General features: G+C 41.4%; 2 protein-coding genes across 13 annotated transcripts in view; one reads left to right on the top strand and one right to left on the bottom strand.

Moving 5' to 3' along the window:
- The first annotated feature begins 1,130 nt into the window (after window positions 1–1,130).
- On the top strand, window positions 1,131–9,275 carry SRSF5 (serine and arginine rich splicing factor 5). Of its 12 annotated transcripts, none has more exons than XM_058293208.2 (9): window positions 1,131–1,312; window positions 2,077–2,123; window positions 2,229–2,373; window positions 2,701–2,771; window positions 2,893–2,991; window positions 3,279–3,348; window positions 4,559–4,632; window positions 5,169–5,279; window positions 5,376–9,275. In XM_058293208.2, exons 3-9 carry the CDS (start codon window positions 2,248–2,250, stop codon window positions 5,629–5,631), a joined length of 807 nt encoding a protein of 268 aa, XP_058149191.1. In that variant the 5' UTR covers window positions 1,131–1,312; window positions 2,077–2,123; window positions 2,229–2,247; the 3' UTR covers window positions 5,632–9,275. The 12 variants fall into 12 exon arrangements, with proteins under 12 accessions (XP_058149191.1, XP_023440103.2, XP_012374623.2 ...); XM_023584336.2 differs by having other exon boundaries at window positions 1,166–1,312; window positions 5,373–9,275; XM_004477337.3 differs by having other exon boundaries at window positions 1,173–1,441; window positions 5,373–9,275.
- Window positions 2,700–19,259, bottom strand: part of SLC10A1 (solute carrier family 10 member 1) — a 46,892-nt gene continuing 30,332 nt past the window's right edge. The window contains exons 3-5 of the mRNA XM_004477334.5: window positions 12,268–12,446; window positions 10,562–10,758; window positions 2,700–8,914 (exon numbers count right to left, since the gene is read on the bottom strand). Of these exons, the coding sequence (XP_004477391.2) occupies window positions 8,745–8,914; window positions 10,562–10,758; window positions 12,268–12,446 (546 nt within the window). The 3' untranslated portion in view covers window positions 2,700–8,744. The remainder of the gene's footprint in view (window positions 8,915–10,561; window positions 10,759–12,267; window positions 12,447–19,259) is intronic.

The raw sequence follows: 19,259 nt of genomic DNA, 5'->3' as shown, positions 1-19,259 counted from the left end.
CTTGACACCTCCTTTTTTTTTTTTTTAATATACTTTTTATTTTTTAATACACTTTTTTATTTTTTATCTTTAAAAGTAACTTAGATTACATAAATGTTACAAAAAAATATAGGGGATGCCCATATGCCCTGCTCCCTAGTCTCTCCCACATTTTCCCACAGCAGTAACATCCTTCATTAGTGTGGTACATTTGTCATAATTAATGAACACATCTTGGGGCATTGCCACTAAGCAATGATTATAGTTCACATTATAGTTTACAGTCTCTCCCTCATGTTTTTGCAAGTAATTACGATGTACAATGGCTTGTTCCTGTCACTGAAATGTCATTCAGGATAATTCCCAAGTCCCAAAAACGCCCCCAAATTACTCTATTTTTCCCTCTCCTTCCCCTCAGAACCTCCAGTGGCAGCCACTGCCTCCACATCCATTATTAAAGTTCTTGCATTGCTAGGATCACAAGTCTACAGAAGAACAACTGTAAATCTGCTTTAGTTCATCGTCCATTCCCCAAGCCTGGGGATTCTGTGACCATGACATCCACTCCATCTCTAACTGTGAGGGGACTTGGTTGACACCTCTTGTAACCAGCTCAGTCCTTGGGTGGTGGAAATGCATTTGGGCTTCATTTCAAGATGGCCCAATTTAAACATTTCATCATTTAAAAACTTTCCAGTTAAAAATACTTCAGTTCCTTAGTGTTCTCACTAGAACTAAACCACACGCCTGAGGATCAAGGAGCGCCCTCCAAAGAGCAACCTTAAATTGCACGCAGCAAGGGGTCAAACAGATACCACGTCTATTCTGCAAATTCTGAGACACTCTGACTCCTTAGTCTTCGGGATGGTGGTCAGCAGCTACAGAAAAATCTTAGCAAAGAAAGGGGTGTCAGTTTGCCTCTGTATTTTTTTAGGAGCTGATGAACCAAAATTCACAGCTTAGGAGGAGCAAACACCCTCAAAGTCTCTCTCCCTCCAATGCCCGACATCTGAAGACCTTGCTCCTCGTGGACTAAAGTTCCCGCCCCTTTGCCCCGCCCACCGCTGCCCTGGGGTCGCTCGGCTTGTCAAAGTAAAAAGACCCCCGCCCTGCTGAAATTTCTGTCCTTGGATCCAATGAGGAGGGGTTACAAGTTCCAGGGGCGGGCCCGGAAGTGACGCAAGACGCGACCTCCATTTTGTGAAACGCAGAGCTCCAAAGTGCGTCAGTTGTGGGGAGACGTAGAGGAGTTAAGTCCTGGTCTGCGGGGAGCCAGACGACTCTGTCGCAGACTACGGACCGCTCTGGTCTCAGCTGCTAAAGATCCTGTCCGGTAGGTGAGTGGCTCACTTTGAGGGAAAGGCTTCTCGGATCGAGGTTTCTTCATGGCCGCTCAGATCGCGAGTGGCCAGGGCTGCTCTCTTTGCGGAGGACGGCGTCTAGTGAGCGCAGTTTATTCGAGGTGGGCGCTGGGGCACGTCTCCCTTTTGTATTATTTTAGGGGTACTGAAGGTGGAAGGGCGGTAATGTTTGTGGTCATTTTTACGTGGAGGGAACGTATCCCTCTCCCCGCCTCTTTTTTTTTTCTTCATCCTCCGGATCCCTCGAGTAGTGGGCTGGCGGGCCTCTGCCTTTGCTTGGGGTGTGGTTAGGCCTTTTTTGTGGGCGGGAACAATGACTCCGGAATGGTGGAGTCGGGGAGAGGGGGAAGGAGAAGGGAGTTTGGCACGCTCGGCTCCCTACTCCTCCGCTGACTCTGCGGCCGCCATTTTGTGGCTGCCGAGGGTCCGCCCGACGCCTTCTGCGCAGGCGCGGCCGTGGCGTCGCGAGATTCCGGCTTCCACCCGCTGTGACGCTCCCGGGAGGCGGCGACGCGCGCGCGTCGGGTCGCCATTGGACTGGCTTTGGCGGAGGGCGGGGTCGGCTCCGCCCGCACTTCTCGGCCTTTCCTAACTGCGGCAGATGGGAGGGGGCCAGAAGAGCCAGGGAGCGTGTGCGGCTGCGCAGTTCGAGAGGTGGCAGTGGGCGTTGCGGTTGCTGCGGTCTGGGCCCAGGGAAGGATCGTGTTGGGAGCCGAGTTTTAATTTTGTCTGCAAGGGACACCTGGCCTGATAAAGAGGGACTCTTGTTTATGACATCATCTGGTAAACATTTTATTTTATGCCATTTATGTTTTTGACCCCGTGATCAGAAATTCTTCAAACGTTTATTGGTTATTGTCTCAATTGAATAGACTTATTTTCAAACAGGTAATACTAGCCGGTCATCATGAGTGGCTGTCGAGTTTTCATCGGGAGGCTAAATCCAGCGGCCAGGGAGAAAGACGTGGAAAGATTTTTCAAGGGGTATGGACGAATAAGAGATATTGATCTGAAAAGAGGCTTTGGTTTTGTGGTAAGTATTCAGAGCTAGTTGAATTGCTATCTTTTGGTATATAGGTAGAGATTTTTGAATAATAGTGATTTTGATTTTAGTATTGGCAGAATCTTTGTCTTTAGAAAACAATGGACTATCTCGATACACTGAACTTTTCTTAAAGAACCTTAAGTGCTATTTGGAGGGAACCCACCCCCAATCACTCTTTGATTTGGTTTATTTCTTTGACAGTGTCGTTAAGGTATTTCTCCTTACGTTCCATCACAGTTTTTAGTGTTCTTAACTTACAGGGTACACTTTTAAAGCCAGGTTAAGCGTCTAAATTTTTTCATGCTTATGTATTAGGAATTTGAGGATCCAAGGGATGCAGATGATGCTGTTTATGAACTTGATGGAAAAGAACTTTGCAGTGAAAGGTGAGAACCTTATTTTTAGTTTTATAACTATTTAGTGGAAACTAAAGCAGAATAGGTCAGATGGAAAAGTTTTCTTATCTTTTATAAGTGTACAGTGACGATTTTTCTTCCCTTTCTACAGGGTTACTATTGAACATGCTAGGGCTCGTTCTCGAGGTGGAAGAGGTAGAGGACGCTACTCTGACCGTTTTAGTAGTCGCAGACCTCGAAATGATAGACGGTATGTGGTAACTACTATGAACAATTTGTTAACTGCAAGGACAGTATTCAGGGTTCGAGAATGGTTAGTATTAAACCGTGATTCAGAGGTTTACAATATAGTTAGTTCTGTTATTCCTGATCGGTATTCATGTATCTATGTAAAAATCATAGAGTAATGGAAAAACTGTAGAGATGAAAGTCATATAAATGACTGTCATGTCTCCTTACTTGAGTTTATCCACAATTGAGCAGGTGCGTGCACAAGTGCATTTCTTCCATTAGTGAAACCTCAATTTTCCTCCACAGAAATGCTCCACCTGTAAGAACAGAAAATCGACTTATAGTTGAAAATTTATCCTCAAGAGTCAGCTGGCAGGTTTGTTGAGATACAGTTTTGAGTTGTTTTAATGTGGCTTTTTAAAAAGTTAATGGGTAGTTAATATTTTAATTGTATGTTTTCTTAAAAGTATTTTATCTTTAATTAAATTATGGATTTAATTGTAATTTTAAAAATTTTAATTAACTGTAACTGGGGGATATTTAAAACTTTAATATTAGTGATCAAATGTAAATGTTTTGAGGATATTTTTTCTTGTTTTTAAAAATCAATTTTAACCAAATATTAAACCCTTTATTTGCCAGCCTATCTGTGTCGTTGGCCTTATGACGAGGAGTGCCTGTGGGTTATCCTAATCGTTGTCTTGGTCACTCTTGGTTGGGCCTGGTTGACTTTGGCAGTCAGCTCCTACAGTGATCAGTTGGCCACCTCTAGATCTGTGTTTGCCGGTCTAGACGTAATCGGTGCACTTAACTTGAAGTGCCAGGTTGCAGCGATCCCAGAGCGTTGATAACGTGATCTGATTCCTAAGTTGAGACCTGTCTTCCTGTAACGCTCCGAATAAGAGGTCCTGGTCGAAAGATACGAAATTAGGTGGTCGTTGGAATCCTGATCGCAGTAAAGTGGTCCTTGGTAACTGCACAAGAGTAGAACATGTCTGCATCCGCCAGTAGTCTGCTAATAGGGAGGGCTGTGCGATAAAGGCTTCCATCGATTGGGTAGTATCCTTCAAGTGGGTGGCGAAGAGCCAGTCGGGCATATGTCATGAAGGTATCTCCGACCGATTAATGGTTTGCTGCTTGACTAGCCTAGGGAAATGTTAATAAAGGTAAAGTAAACTTTTTTAATGACATATGGGGCACAAAATAACTGGTGTCTTGTAAATGTTGTTTGTTGTTTTTTTTTTTAAATATAAAACTTCTACTTTAGTCTTTACTTTATAAACATGTACTGTTTCTCTTGTTTCGTTTTTTTTTTCCTTTTGTATTGAGTTCAGTATAGACTAATACTATTTTAATGTTAAAATCTGACTTTTCTCTGGCATTTTGCTTAAAAGCAATATGCTCTTTGTTTATTTCGTGCCCTGACATAGATAATTTTGACTTCTGATAGAATACAAGTGTGGTAAATGCCATGTTTGTACTTTATCTAACATCTTCTCTTTCAGTAGTCTTGTTTTTTTTATACCATGTGGTTGTTTGTGTGTCACCTTTCATTTCTCTGCTTAACAAAATTGTCTTGTGTTAAGGATCTCAAAGATTTTATGAGACAAGCTGGGGAGGTAACCTTTGCGGATGCACATCGACCTAAATTAAATGAAGGGTGAGTGTACTGGAGGTTATGAATGTCGTTTAAAGTATTCTGAATATTTTACTGTGAACATTATTGAGGACTTAAAATTTAGACTTACTCAGTGTAGTGGTTTGTTAAACCAGGGGTGATTTTGGTCCCCAGGTTACGTTTGGTAACGCCTGAAGACGTTTTTAGTTGTAGAGGCTGGAGTTGCTAAATTCTAAAAAGGCACAGAACTGCTCCTTACCTAAAATTTATATTTGGCTCAAAATGTCAGTAGAGCTGAATTTGAGAAACCTTACTCTATTATCTAGTACTATGTAGTACTGTGTTAATCAGTCTCAAGAAATAAGACTTAGATTAGTAAACACAGAAGGAGAGGTGGTGTAGCTCAGTTGATTGAGTGCCTTTTTCCCATGTATGAGGTTGCAGGTTCAATCCCTGGTGCCTCCTAAAAAAAACAAACAGAAACATAATCTGGACTACTATATGCATTGCGGGAGACTGCAGGATGTATATACTTTATAAATGGCTGTTATATGTTTTTTTTTATAATTTCATCTTAGGGTGGTTGAGTTTGCCTCTTATGGTGACTTAAAGAATGCTATTGAAAAACTTTCTGGAAAGGAAATAAATGGGAGAAAAATCAAATTAATTGAAGGCAGCAAAAGGCACAGGTAAGTAATGTTTTTACGTAAAAAATTTCACTTTGGATTTATAAGACCTACCACTTTGATGTTAAGGTATTTTCCCACCCCCACCCCTGCCAGTAGGTCAAGAAGCAGGTCCCGTTCCCGGACCAGGAGTTCCTCTAGGTCTCGGAGCCGATCTCGTTCTCGTAGTCGCAAGTCATACAGCCGGTCAAGGAGCAGGAGCAGGAGCCGGAGCAAGTCCCGTTCTGTTAGTAGGTCTCCTGTGCCTGAGAAGAGCCAGAAACGTGGTTCTTCAAGTAGATCTAAGTCTCCAGTATCTGATCGCCAGAGGTCCCGGTCCAGGTCAAGGTCCAGATCAGTTGACAGTGGCAATTAAACTGTAAATAACTTGCCCTGGGGACCTTTTTTTTAAAACAAAACAAATTCCCAAACCATACTTGCTAAAAATTCTGGTAAGTATGTGCTTTTCTGTGGGGGTGGGATTTGGAGGGGGGTTGGGTTGGACTGGATATCTTTGTAGATGTGGACCATCAAGGGGTTGTTGAAAACTAATTGTATTAAATGTCTTTTGATAAGCCTTCTCACATTTTTGTGAATGTCTGAGGTATATAGTTTGTGTATATTGATAGAGCTCTTTTATAACTAAAGCAAATTTAATTTTTTTTGTACTAGAAAACACTTGAACATTTTAGTTCCTGTTTATTCAAATACATTAATTCAAAATTAGTTTAATGTCTCAATTAAACTAATGAATGGCTTTGGACACTTAAAAGAGCTCTAAATTTGCTTGTATATAAAGGCTTACTTTGAGTTTTCCTTGTTGGGGTTAGGGTATCCTCCCACCCACCCTTTCAACAGCTGCACAGCAAAGCAACACATTAAGGCAGCTGTTTGTTATTGATAATAAAATATTATAAAACTGCTTTTTGTCTGAAGGAGTGATATGCTGTTTATGCCTCCCTCATCTACATACACATTCAAAATCCCTTGTAGAGTCTGCTGTTTTTTTTTTTTCTTGTAAATACTGATATATTTCCAGGCTACTTGGAGATGGGGAATTAACTGTTCAAGAAAATAATTTAAGAGTTGTTTCTAACAGTTACTTACGTAGGTGTCTCCATGTCCCCCATACTTTTTTTTTGTACCACTCTTAATTTCTATAGGTATTAAGTTGCTTAATTGGGTTTTAGGAACCAAGAGCAGGAGGAAACATTTGGAAAGCAAATTAATTGTAAAACTTAATGTGTTTCATGCATATTCTTACAGAATTAATGTTATGGTTTTCATGTCAGAAGATGCAGTTTAAAACAAAAAATTAGTGCATATGAATGCCCAAGAACCTTCGAAGTGTTACTTCAGTCATTAGACACTTATGTGACAATAACTGTTAAATAATGAAAATTCTTGAAGATCCTGTTTTTAGTGCGAGAGTCTATACCTGAACCCTCCTAAGTTTTGTCCTATACTTACATGGAATGTGCATTGATTGCTTTTGGGAATCTTGTCGGGGGCTGATTAGATTTTCTTATTCCTCTATTTGGACCCTAGGCTGGATAAATATTAGCAACAGTGAATATTTATTGTCTAATTGTATTAGTCTGGTAGGTTTCCTACATCATTTTAAGTGTTAGATCCTATACCTGAACTCTCAAATCTTGCCCTGTACAAAACCAAATACTGTATACTCATAAAAAAGGAAGTTCAGGGACTTTCCAAAGGTAAGAGCAAGTAAATGGGGAGTTGGTATTGATTTATAGGAAGTCTGGTTCCAGAACCCAAGAACTATTCTACTTTTACTGACAAAGAAGGAAAAGGTCAGTTTTTCCTTTTCGGCTCTTTAAATGTGATAACTCAGGGCAACATGGTATATACATTAGTTTTGTCATTTTACCAGTTATTCTGTTGTCACACCCCCCGCCCCCCCCCCTTCTTTACCCCAATAGCTAAATAATCAGGTTTATTACTACTAAATTTTATGAACATGTATTATACCCTAAGGGAATAAAGTCCATTTCTTGGGAAAATTGCAGAGATACACTAGGTTAAATTCCAAAAAGGAAAGTTGGCTTGAATAAGTCTGAATTCTCAGATCCATCATCTGAGAAGTCACAGCATGGCTCTGATCTAAAAAAAATTTAGGACCACCCTTTGTGTAGGTATAACTTTGTTTTTTGGTATATTCTATCTCGTTTTATAAGGATCAACTTGAGGGTACTATAGCAAGTCCAGACCCACATTTTCAAAAACAGGTATTGGAGGGAATTCGAGTAGATATATAATAGGAAAATTAGAGTGTTAGGCCTTTGGCAAATCTCTATTTTTGAAAGGGTATTGACCAAAATCAGTGTTTCTTTAAAACTTAGTGTTCGGAATATTTGGTAGTCTTGGACACTTGTGAGACAGATGCCATAAAATTTGTCTTGGCATCATTTGTACCTGGTTATACAAAATGATAAAAGTCAGTGAAGGAAGGCATGGTCAGCTGGTTTCTAGGTGTTAGTAATTTAACTGTTAAATTCATAAATCCTTTCTAATCTAAAATTTTAACCCATTCCCTTCCCTTGTGGGAAGGCTTGTTTGCATATGAACAATTTGTTAAAAATGTTTAAATTTTTGAGTGGATTTTGAGGCAGTATTCTTTAAATTGGGAAACCACTTGCTCTGGCATTTTGAGTTTTAGAGGAGTCTGTTGTGAAAGCCAGTGATGTAATGAACTGATGGAGTAGATTAGTTAAGATTAGTGAAACAAATTGTTCTGGGGAGTGGATGTAGCTTAAATGGTTGACTGCCTGCTTCCCATGTACAAGGTCCCAGGTTTGATCCCTGGAACTGTGTAAAGAAAAAAGGGTTGGTGGTTCACCAACAACATTCAAAGTTTGTCTTGTATCTTGGCTTTTTCTTACTAGTTTTTTTTCGCTCTACCTCTGGGATTGCATTCTCCAGAAATTCCCCTTTATTTCATTACGGCTGGGAGTAGTTATTATATGAGTTAAGTCAGGATTTGCTTTTCTTGGTTAATAGCTTTTGCATTTGTGTCTGCCTTTTACGTAATTTTCTTGGTCTATTTGGCTATTCTCTAAGGGTCTTCAGCATCAATAGTGATGCCATAAGGGAAGGGAATGGGTTAAAATATTTTTAGGTTAGAAATGATAAGTCTGCTAATCATACAGCACTTTTGAGCATTTATTTACCCTACCCTATGGATTATAAAACTTTGGGCATAAGGTATTTGACTTTAGTGTAAAAACAACCCGTTTATTGATAGGTTCAGAAATTAAGTACCTATTGTTTTTCTACCAGGCACTGATCTGGTGGCAAATGACAGAATCGATACCTGCCTTGTTAAAGGTTAGTCTGTCATTGAACAGTTCTCTTTTTGAAAACAAAATTTAAGGTCCAAGGTGGGGATAAGTATGGCTTTTAAGAGTCCCTCTTTGTCCTCCAGGCCAGTGCTTGATATTGGTAGGTTCTGCTTGAAAGCTTTATCATTCAGGCAAGACTGATTTCTGTTGTGTAGTACACCACTGGTTTCTGAATAGCCTTCTGATCAGAATCCGGACCACTGAGGGATGGGCTTGGTTGTGCAAGAGCACTCTCTTCCCCTTTTTGAGTTCCATCTCCCAGAGCTCTCGCATCTGTATAGATCATTTTTGTTTTGTCTGTAAAAGTAAAAGGGTCGGGTGTAGAGGGAAGAACAGCAGTTAACACAAAGCTTGCTCAGTATGGAAGATAATAGAAGACCAACTCATCTGGGTTTGCTTGTACATATGTATTTACCTTATTTCTTTTTCCTCGCACATTTATGGTTTTTTAAATTCACACATACAAAATAGAACAGATGGTACAATGAACCTTATGTGCCCACCACCCATTAACAGTGAGTAAATGACCAGTCATTTCAACTGTATTGTTACTCCTTTTGTGAAACTTACTGGATTTATTTGAAAGGAAAATCCTACGCATCCTATGTAACATCTTGTTTGTATTTTAATATGTAATAAAAGATAAACCCTACAAAAACTACCATGATACTATTATTACACCTAAAATAAAAGTTCCTTAAATCATCTTTGTCATCAGTTCACCCACAATTTAAACTGGGGGAAAGGTTTGTTTACCCTTTAACTTACTAATAAACTAGTAATAAAAGGCCTAGTAAAGTTGAATATTGCTGTAATCTCTGTTCTTCCAACTTTGTACATTGTACATACAATAAATATTAGTGGAAATGGGTTTATGTAATAAGACTTCTGGGATTCTGGCTCAGGGAGGAAAAAGGCTGCTTGGGGCCTTTGTTAGCTCTGAAGAGAAAATTACTTTGCCTTAGTTTTGCCACGGCCTCCCCATAAGTTTTCCGTTAGTGTTATTTGTGAGAGAGGTTCTTTTTAGGTCTTGAGCAGAACCTCTACAAACTGTTGGAGGGAGTTCTGTTTTTCTGGATGAAAAGTTTAACCTGGGAACCTGGTTCTCTGGAGAACCACCTCACTCCCCATGTACTCTTTGGGTGGGGTAAGGGAATCTTAACTGGGTACCAAACCTGAGCTGATCACAGATAAGCATCAGGCTGGGTTCTTTTTTATGACACTAGTTTTCAACCAATACTGCTAAAATAGTTTTGGAGTACAGTGAGTCAATGGTTTCTCTTCTGCTGATGGGCAACCAAGTTTACCTTAAAACTAGTTGCCAAGGGAGAGGATCTGCATTTGCTACTATATGTTAATTCCACCAAAAAAGTATCTTTTTCTAAGGTTTAAATCATGATCCGCAGGGTCTTGAAGGTAATTTCCAAGTTCATGGGAACTAAAGAGGCAATTACGATTTGAATAAGTGTTTAGGAAGGAGATTGATAGTTATTGGGGGTTCCTTCAAGGAAGGGACTTGAAGAGCTTTCATGAGGTATGATTGTTTTGAGGATAAGTGCCCTGAGCTCTCAGGTGGTGCTGTGGGTTAGGGAGATATTAATCCAGCTGTAGTGACCACATTAAGGTTTAAGTCACGTTTATTATGGTGATCACTGTTTATAATAGGCTTATGCTTAATATTCTGTGTGGTCTCCCCACTTGGGCAAAGCAGCAAAAATTGCTTTAGTCCCATGAGGCAAACGCCATCCATAGTTGGATTTCCCAACTGGAGGGCAGAAATTGGAGTGTAGTTAATTGAAGTAGCCTTGGTTTTGTGAAGTCCCTTGCATACTTGGTATCCTGTCTAGTGATTTTGGTACGCAAAAGTCCCTATTATACACCTGACTTGCCACCAAGATCAGGTCTGGCATGTGACCAGAAGTCAAATGAGGATTCAGTACTCACCCTTGGGAGGTTTGATTCTCTCATAGCACCGAAAGATGGCAATAAGGAAAAGCCCCTCTCCAAGCTGGAAAATCATGTAGAGGAGAGGAAAGAAGAAAAGTGGTCCAATGACTTCAGGAGGAAAGGTCACATTGAGGATGGTGGCACAGAGTTGAACATTTTGGCATCCAGTCTCCATGCTAACGGTGCGTCTGCCCCTGTGCAGTTGAAGACACCAACCCCATTGTCACAGAAGAGAGATGATGGCAACCTTCCTCCCCCTCCCAGAGGATTAGACCCAGTGAACAGTCCTTCAAAGGAAGAAGGATGTGAGTCTATAGTGCACCATAGGTTCAGGAAAAGCCAGGTTGACCTACTTTTTAAATGCAGTTAAATGTTGTGGTGGGCTATTAGGTTTGTGTCATGGAGTTTTTGTGAGAGATTGTTTTGAATTGCTTGAAAAAAAATTTTTTTGTATGATTAGTATTTGGAAGTGTATCTTCCAATTGTGAGGGATAGGAGACATGAGTCAGTATTTTTGGCTTATATTGTGTGTACATGTAAGATAATTTTAGTTTCGACATACTGTGGAAGATATTTTTAAACGGGACCTTGTCTTCCACATCTTTGCCTTGGATAACTTTGACTTCAAAATGCACGATAAAAAATTAAAGAAGGGGTTAAGCCTCATCTTTGGAATCCTTGGTTTTACTTTGTTTTATGGGTTAAGGAGTGGGATTTTTACATTTAATGAGTGTACTTAATTGAATGAATGAATTGCAATTTAGTGTATTAAAGTAGACACTAAAAAACTATTGTAGCACCTATATTATGCCTGAGACTACTGTGGTGGCATTTGGTGCTGATTATTTGCATTTCACATTACTGTGTCATGAATATTGACATAAGTGGTAATTGACAGCCTTTGGTTTCCTACATCATCAAGCATTATACCCTGTAGAAATGTGTTATTAGCGTGATCTTAGAAACAGATGGTCGTTTTTTTAAAGCTCATTTCAGTTCATGGTTTTTGTTTTGTTTTTGTGTGTTTTCTGTTTTTTTTTGGGGGGGGAAGGGGGGGTTGGCTGCTGCTAGCATTTAGACTCCTAGGTAAGTTTTTGTGTATTACGGCTGACAAGAGGAGAAAGTCCCTGATAGGTGATGCTGTTTGGCATAGACAGGATGCCTGATGGTCTCACGTCTTTGCCTTCAAACTGACTTGTTTCCCTAAAATAGCAACTTTGTGTGTTTGTGAGAATTGGATTAGATTACAGCAGAGGTTCCCAGCTGCTTCAGCTCTGAGTGCCTCTAGCAGAGCTGGAGCCCAGGGATATCCTTGTCAGTCTAAGCAGAAAACAAGTAGGAAAGGTAAATGGATAATATGAACATCTACCACAGTAAAACAAAGTTGCCCCAGTGCCATTAACTACCAGGGAGCCTGGGTGAATCTGTAGCTCTGGAGGTTGGTACTCTGCAGTTCTTGCTGTTTGGATAATTGGATGTTTTTGGTCTCTGGAGTTTTCTTGCGGGTCTAGTCCCTTCATTCCAACCCTCATACCCCGGTATTTCCCAAAGTACAAAGTTCCTTATTCAACTTGTACATTTGAATATATTGCTAGAAAAATAATTTCCACACGTCAGATTCTGAGCTCGTAAGTGACTCTTTTTCTGAGAAACCAGGAAAAGAATGAGGCTTATAGAACAGTGCAACCTCAAATAGTGCTTACCGTCCATCAAGGTGGAGGAGGGCAGAAAGAACGTAGCCCAGCAGGAAGCCAATAAAAGGCATCAGGGAGGATGTGGCCAGCAAATGTGCAGTCATGACAAACATGATGCTCTTGCCCACGTTGATGGCAGAGAGGCCTGCGATGGCCACAGATAATATAAGCATGATGATCATTCCTCCCTGGGAATAAAGGTAAGAAAAAATAATTGGAAAGGATGGTAGAGGAGCACTGTGGAGATGTGGCGGTAGGAAGCATTTTTTTTTAAAGCCAGCAAAAAGAATTTATTGGGAAATGGAAAGAACAGAGTTTGCTGAAAAGTGGGAGAGGAAGGTGGACATACACAACAAAATTTGGTGCAGACTCCTAGGCAAAAAGGGGCAGGAAGCGTTTTAATTTAAAGGAAAATTAGTGTTTGGTAGAAATTGGGTGTTTGATGTGGAAGGAAATATGAAAGACCTTTGTATTAGCTTCTCTCATATTTCTTGGTATTAAGGCAACTGGAGGTTAGAGACCTGGTTACTATGTTTATTACTAAAAATTCTTAAGCATAGCTGCTTTTATATAGCTCTGGAGAGCAGATTTTCAGCAAGGGCTGTGGCTCTGAAGGAATGAGATTTGAGTAGACTTGTGTAAAAAACAAAGTTCTGTTTCTAAATCATTTTCTCTGGAGCCTGTGTATACTCTTAAAGTACTGCCACTGCTTCAAAATTTTTTTGGAACTCATTGAAACATTTTTTCTTAGAACCTCTTGTTACACTTGCTTGGCTAAATACACCAGCATCCCCATTAAAGGTAGAGATTTCATCCATTTTAGGATGAATTTGACTTCTGGTAATTACCAAGTCATTTCAAGCAAGGTTAGTAAAATAAAATGGTTTTAGACCCAAAAGGATGTGTAACCATTAAGGGAAAGCCTCCTTGAGTGACCTGCACACTGGCCATGAAGGAAGTTCCCAAAAGGAGTTTCAGAAATGTTTTAAGGGAAGCAGATGTGGTGCCAAGTGATAGAGCTTCCGCCTACTATATGGGAAGACCTGGGTTTGATCCCTGGAGCCTCCTGGTGAAAAAGAAGAGAAGGCATGCCAGTGCGGCGAGCCAGTGCCTGCGCCAGTGAGTCACATAGCAAAATGATGACACAACAAAAGAGAGACGGGGAGGATGAAGGTGAAATGCAGTAGAGACCAGGAACCAAGGTGGAGCAATTGACGGGGAACCTCTCTCCACATGAGAGGTCCCCAGGATCAAATTCCAGTGAGCCCTAGAGGAGAAAAAATGAAGACAAAACTGACAGGAAAAAAAGCAGGGCGGGAGGAGAGGAAGGGGGAGAAACCTTTTTAAAGAGTCTTGAGGTGAACAGGTGAAGTTGAGTGGTTGAGTGCCTGCCTCCCATGTACATGATCCTAGGTTCAATCCATTGTACCTCCTAAAAAATGTCTTGACTAATCGCCTCATTGGAAACAAAATGTCTTGACTAATCGCCTCATTGGAAACAAAATGTTGGTCCATGTTACTACTTGGAAAGCAACATTAATTGGGAGCAAGGCTATGCTTTCAATTTTATTTAAAAACCTATAGTTAAATCTTGGAATTTTTAGGTGGTGGGTTTTGATGAAAATTAGTGATTTTCCAGCATACAGTGTAAGAGGATGCAAGCTTTCCAGGTAAACTTGCATGTCTCTGAATTTGAACTCAGTTATCTTTGCCATGATTCAGTTCACTTAATTCACACATGGTATATTTCCTAGCAACACGTTAACATTTAATATTGCCCAAATTTGAGCTCTGTGGATTTGCCATTTCTGTTTTTCATCCATGTTGCAACTGATGTGATCATAGAAAGCATCACCTCTTCCAACTAGTGGTCTTGTCTTGGTGTAGGAAGGACTTTCACAGGTTTCATCAACAGCCACATATTTCAGGTTTTATCAAAAGATTGCATAAACTGATGAGCTGCTCAGTTTGCCCTTGTTCTCTGACTAGATTTCTCCTTTGGACTTATATTTTGCGTGTATACCTTTTGGATTTATTCTGTACTCAGACCAAATTGTTGCCACTCCCGTGAAGCGAGTGTAATGGATAAAGTATAGGGGACATCGAACTACACCATTTGGCATTCAGTCTCCCTCCCTCTTTGTGCTTCCACTCTTGAGGGCAGCAAAATGGTTCCGAGCACAGACTGGGTGTCAGACCCAGCTCTGCCAGTCTCTAGGTGTCTGAAATCACTACCTAAAATTCTTCCAAAGTAAAATGAGAATAATATGACACTAAATGTTTATGAGGATTAAGTGAGGCAATATATATTAGGGAATGGGACAGGGCCACATGAAAATCACTCATTGTGACTTTTCTGTTCCATAGGTAATAAAATTTAATATCCTAAGGTTTCTTGTCACTACTACATCAACTATAGGAACCTGTCACATCTACAACCTCCTGTTGAGGCGAATGGCCCTGCGTAATTATTTCATAGGTGGCCATGCTTTGTGTTACTATTATCCTGGTCACTCCCTTGGTCATAGCTGATTGATGATATTCACGCACGGTCAAGTCAGTCCATATTGCTGGAAGCCCACGAAATAACCTGGCCCAAATTACCCACAAGGGTAGCCTTTAGAGGCGGTGAATGGCTAAGCCAATCTCATCCTCCATTTAGGGAGTTTGTAGAAATAGGAACAGCGGAAGCAAATGTTAAAACCGATTGGGAGAAGCAGAAGCCCCAAATTAGCAAAAGCTGTGAAACAAAAGGAGAGTCAGAAGTCAGTTCACTAGTAGTAGTGCAAGTATGGGCAAAGTATAGGTAGTTGGTGAATCAGTAGCAGGGGAACACCTGGATTTTGTGAAAGTGGGTTTCTGGACCTCGGGCTCGGATTCCTCAACTTTAACCAATCGGCCTTTGAATAATAGACCTTTGCATGGGTCAGTCAGTACTGAAAAATGGGGCATCCCTAAAAATTATATCTTCGTTTAAGTGTGACCTGGAGAATGCAACTGGTTAAGCAATTTGAGCACACACACTCTGCCAGAGCCAATTATTAGAAGCTGGGTCATTTTGAAAAATTACAGGAGGGTTAAACCTACCAAGAGGATAGGAAAATCAATTCCTTACTTTCCAGCTTGGCAGTCTCTCTATTTTGTAAGACAGATTAAGGATGAACACAGCCCTCTCAAAGAGGTATAAAAGCAAGGAGGGTATCCCTCAGTCTTTGCATTTTGGCCCATATGGTTTTCTCTGCAGCCCCAAAAAATGATTCGTTTGTGAATGTGTGATATAGTCAGATGGAACTGTTGGCCTTAGGTTTTTTTCACCCTGGTGATTACCCAGGGGCAAAATGGGTCCAAAGACTGCAGATCACCATTTATGCAGTCCGTGTCCCTGGTGTCTCTTCCAGCCCAGGCATTTCTTAGCTCTTTGAATGTTCTCTCGAGTCATTTTTCAGTCCATTTTCACTCTAGCATTCAGTGATGGAATGTGCGACACAGCAGGAACAGGAGGAGGTTAGTTGAAAATTCTGACTGCCAAGTTACTTTTCTGGGCCTTAGTTATTCTGTCTAAAATGGGAATGACAGGAGATGGCTTTATTTTGAAGGCCTTTCCAGCTTTACAGTTTGATAATTCTCTCCATTCTCAGAACACTTTTTGAACGTTTTAATGACAGTTAATCTGAGGTAAAAAAAGACATGCTCTTCTATCACTTGGCCATTAGCAGTGTGAACTTGGTTTCTGGTTGTGTTTTCTTATAAGTGGGGGGAGGATTGCATTAAGTTATTGGAGTAACTGAGTTTTTAATATTCTCTGATTATTAAAAATGTGTATACCCCCATAAACTTGTGAATAAACTAAATGATGGACACAAACACGTGTTTCCTGCTGATACATGGAAAAAAGGCAGCAGCAGGCAGGCCTTGTCCTTCACTCTGTCCAAGTGATAGAAGAAGGAATTGACAGTCACTGATTAGGTAGGTAGGTGTGATGGAGAGAGATGTCAGAATGACAGGTTTCTGGCTCAGGCAGTTGGGGAATAGAGTGCTGTTCATTTAGATAACCGCATTGGGGTGGGGAGCAGGGGAGGAGATGATTCTAATTTAGATTTTAATTTGAGACAGAGTGGGCATCACCATCCTCAAATCTTCAACATTGAGGAATTGAACAAACAAGGGGTGAATGCAACCATGGACAAAGTAAACAATATAGTAATGGGAAAACATGTAACAGTGATATAAAGACTGGTTACCAGAGGTTCAGAGGGGAGGGGAAGGGTGTAATAGGTGAAACATAAGGCATTGGAATTAAGTGTAAACCACAGTGTGAACTATAGACCTTGGTTAGTAACAATGCGTTAGTATTTCTTCAGTTGGAACAAACATACCACACAATTGAAGGATACTAATGGGAAGATGGGTGGGGTGGGATGAGATAAATGGGAATCCTTTATATTTTTGATGTAACATTTCTGTAATCTAAAAACCTCTTAAAAAAGTTTATATTTTTTACAAAAGACTGACTTTTAAATGCCTGAGGTATATATTCAGGTGTTAAGATTCAGGCAGCTGAGTGGATTCTGGAGTCTGGAGAGAGAATTCAGGGCTGAACATATTGTGAGAGTCATCAGCCTATAGATGGCAGATGCATACCTGAGATGGAGCAGACCTTGGGATGAGGATCTGGATCTAGAGAATTGAAACAGCTTTCTCACTGGGCTTCCTGATGTGTTGTTGTTGTTGTTTTTTTTTTAAGATTTATTTATTTCTCTACCCTTCCCACCTCCCACCCTGGTTGTCTTTTTTCTGTGTCTATTTGCTGCATATTCTTTGTCCGCTTCTGTTGTCAGTGGCACGGGAATCTGTGTTTCTTTTTGTTGTGTCATCTTGTTGTGTCAGCTCTCCGTGCGTGTGGCACCATTCCTGGGCAGGCTGCACTGTCTTTAGCGCTGGGCAGCTCTCCTTATGGGGCGCACTCCTTGTGCATGGGGCTCCCCTACGCAAGGGACGCCCCTGTGTGGCACGGCACTCCTTGCGCACATCAGCACTGCACATGGGCCAGCTCCACACGGGTCAAGGAGGCCCGGGGTTTGAACCACGGACCTCCCATATGGTAGACGGACGCCCTAACCACTGGGCCAAGTCCGCGACCTGATGTGATCTTTTTTTTTTTTTTTAATTTTAATTTTAATTTTAATTTATTTATTTAATTCCCCTCCCCTCCCCCCGGTTGTCTGTTTTCTGTGTCTTTTTGCTGCGTCTTGTTTCTTTGTCCGCTTCTGTGTCGTCAGCGGCACGGGAAGTGCGGGCGGCGCCATTCCTGGGCAGGCTGCTCCCTCCTTCGTGCTGGGCGGCTCTCCCTATGGGTGCACTCCTTGCGCGTGGGGCTCCCCCACGCGGGGGACACCCCTGTGTAGCAGGGCACTCCCTGCGCGCATCAGCACTGCGCATGGGCCAGCACCACACGGGTCAAGGAGGCCCGGGGCTTGAACCGCGGACCTCCCATGTGGTAGACGGACGCCCCAACCACTGGGCCAAAGTCCGCTTCCCTGATGTGATCTTTAAATGATGTAAAGTCAGATTGTTACTGTGTCAGTCTTCTGTAAAGAAAGAGGGCTTGGACTGAACCCAGATATGTAACAACTGTTACTAGAGGAACTCAGGAAGGAGTCTGAAAAGAACTACCAAAGGTGGTAGGAAAGCCAGGAACACTCGTAGTCACTGAAACTGAAGAAGACTTTTGAGAAGGAGGCAGTGGTCAACCAAGTCATGTACTAAAAAGTAAAAAAAAATAACTGCAGTGTCCATTGGGTTTGTTGAAGAAGGTGGAGCAGATGGTAATCAAGATGCTGGGTTAGGGAGCTGGTGTGGCTCAGTGGTTGAGTGCTAGTGTGTCACATATGAGGTATCGGGTTTGATCCCCAGCCCAGGTACCTCAAGAAAAAGAAAGATGTTGGGTGGGAGAGATACGGAGAGGGAGAAGAGAGATCCAATTAACAGACCAGTTGCTGAAGGCTGGTGACTTGGAAGAGCAGTTTTGGTGGCAGTCTGGTGGGAGTGGAAGGTGTGTAAGATGAAGTGGTATGTGAGAATGTATGTTTTCCTGAATCCTGGCTGGGAAAGGGAGCAGATAGCAAATACAGGTGTCAGCTGGAATGGGAGGGGGAAGTCCAGGTAGGGTTTTTGTTTTGTTTTGTTTTTAATACAGGCAATGTATGAACTTGTATCAATGCTGACTGTGAGGAACCAATACAGAGACGTTTAAGAGCAAGTGGAAAGTGGTGACTGGGGTGGGGGCGGGGCGGGGTGGAGGTGGGGAGGGAGGACAGCATAATCAATAAAAAATATAAGAGAAGTGTGGGGAGAATGGAAGATAATCCAGAACTGAGAAGGATAGAGGAATGGTTTTCCGTGTCTTTTAACAGGTGGGAAGGGGAGCTCTGGCCATGGAATTGGGACTACTCCAGGGCAAGGGCAAAAACTGACATTAAGAAAAGGGAACTGTGAAAACTAAAACACCTGAAAACCTGACATGTTGCTGCTTTTGTTCCATGCCCAAAGTTGCTGGCAAGCCTTTGCCTTCTGAGCAGCATCCTATAGGTCAGACCAAAGGCATAGATTCCAGGGGAAAGACATAGCAGATTTTAAGGATGTCAGCATGCAAACTGCTTCCCTAGGACCAGGCTTCATGCTGGTCAAAGGGATGAACAGCAAGCCAGAGGGGAAGCTGAGAAAGAGGTGAGATCCAAGGTGGCCAAAGTTAGTGGAGAGCCTGTAAACTCAGAGGACAGTGATTTCTTAAAGTGCCCAGCATAAAACAGCGTATAGCAGATGCTTAATACGTTTAATCTTACTGTTAAAATAATGATTATATATTATAATTATGTGTGTGTAGTGCTTTTTTCTGCTAACCTTTAAAAAGTACTTTCATGTATATTCCAGTCCCATGTTGTACTAGATGTCCCAGTAGTAGTCCAAAAACTTCTACAGGGAAGGAAAGACAGAAAAAGGCC

Source organism: Dasypus novemcinctus, chromosome 3 (assembly GCF_030445035.2).
Source record: "Dasypus novemcinctus isolate mDasNov1 chromosome 3, mDasNov1.1.hap2, whole genome shotgun sequence".
NCBI classification, from domain to species: Eukaryota; Metazoa; Chordata; class Mammalia; order Cingulata; family Dasypodidae; genus Dasypus; species Dasypus novemcinctus.
The sequence above is the reverse complement of the archived record's forward strand: the minus strand, read 5'-3'. Positions and strand labels throughout refer to the sequence as shown.

Bases quoted from the DNA above. Each gene is read 5' to 3' on its own strand.
- SRSF5 (XM_023584335.2), top strand. From the start codon at position 2,248: ATGAGTGGCTGTCGAGTTTTCATCGGGAGGCTAAATCCAGCGGCCAGG. The intron at 2,772-2,892 runs GTGAGAACCTTA...CCCTTTCTACAG, and splicing joins AAAGAACTTTGCAGTGAAAG to GGTTACTATTGAACATGCTA. The intron at 5,280-5,372 runs GTAAGTAATGTT...CACCCCTGCCAG, and splicing joins GAAGGCAGCAAAAGGCACAG to TAGGTCAAGAAGCAGGTCCC.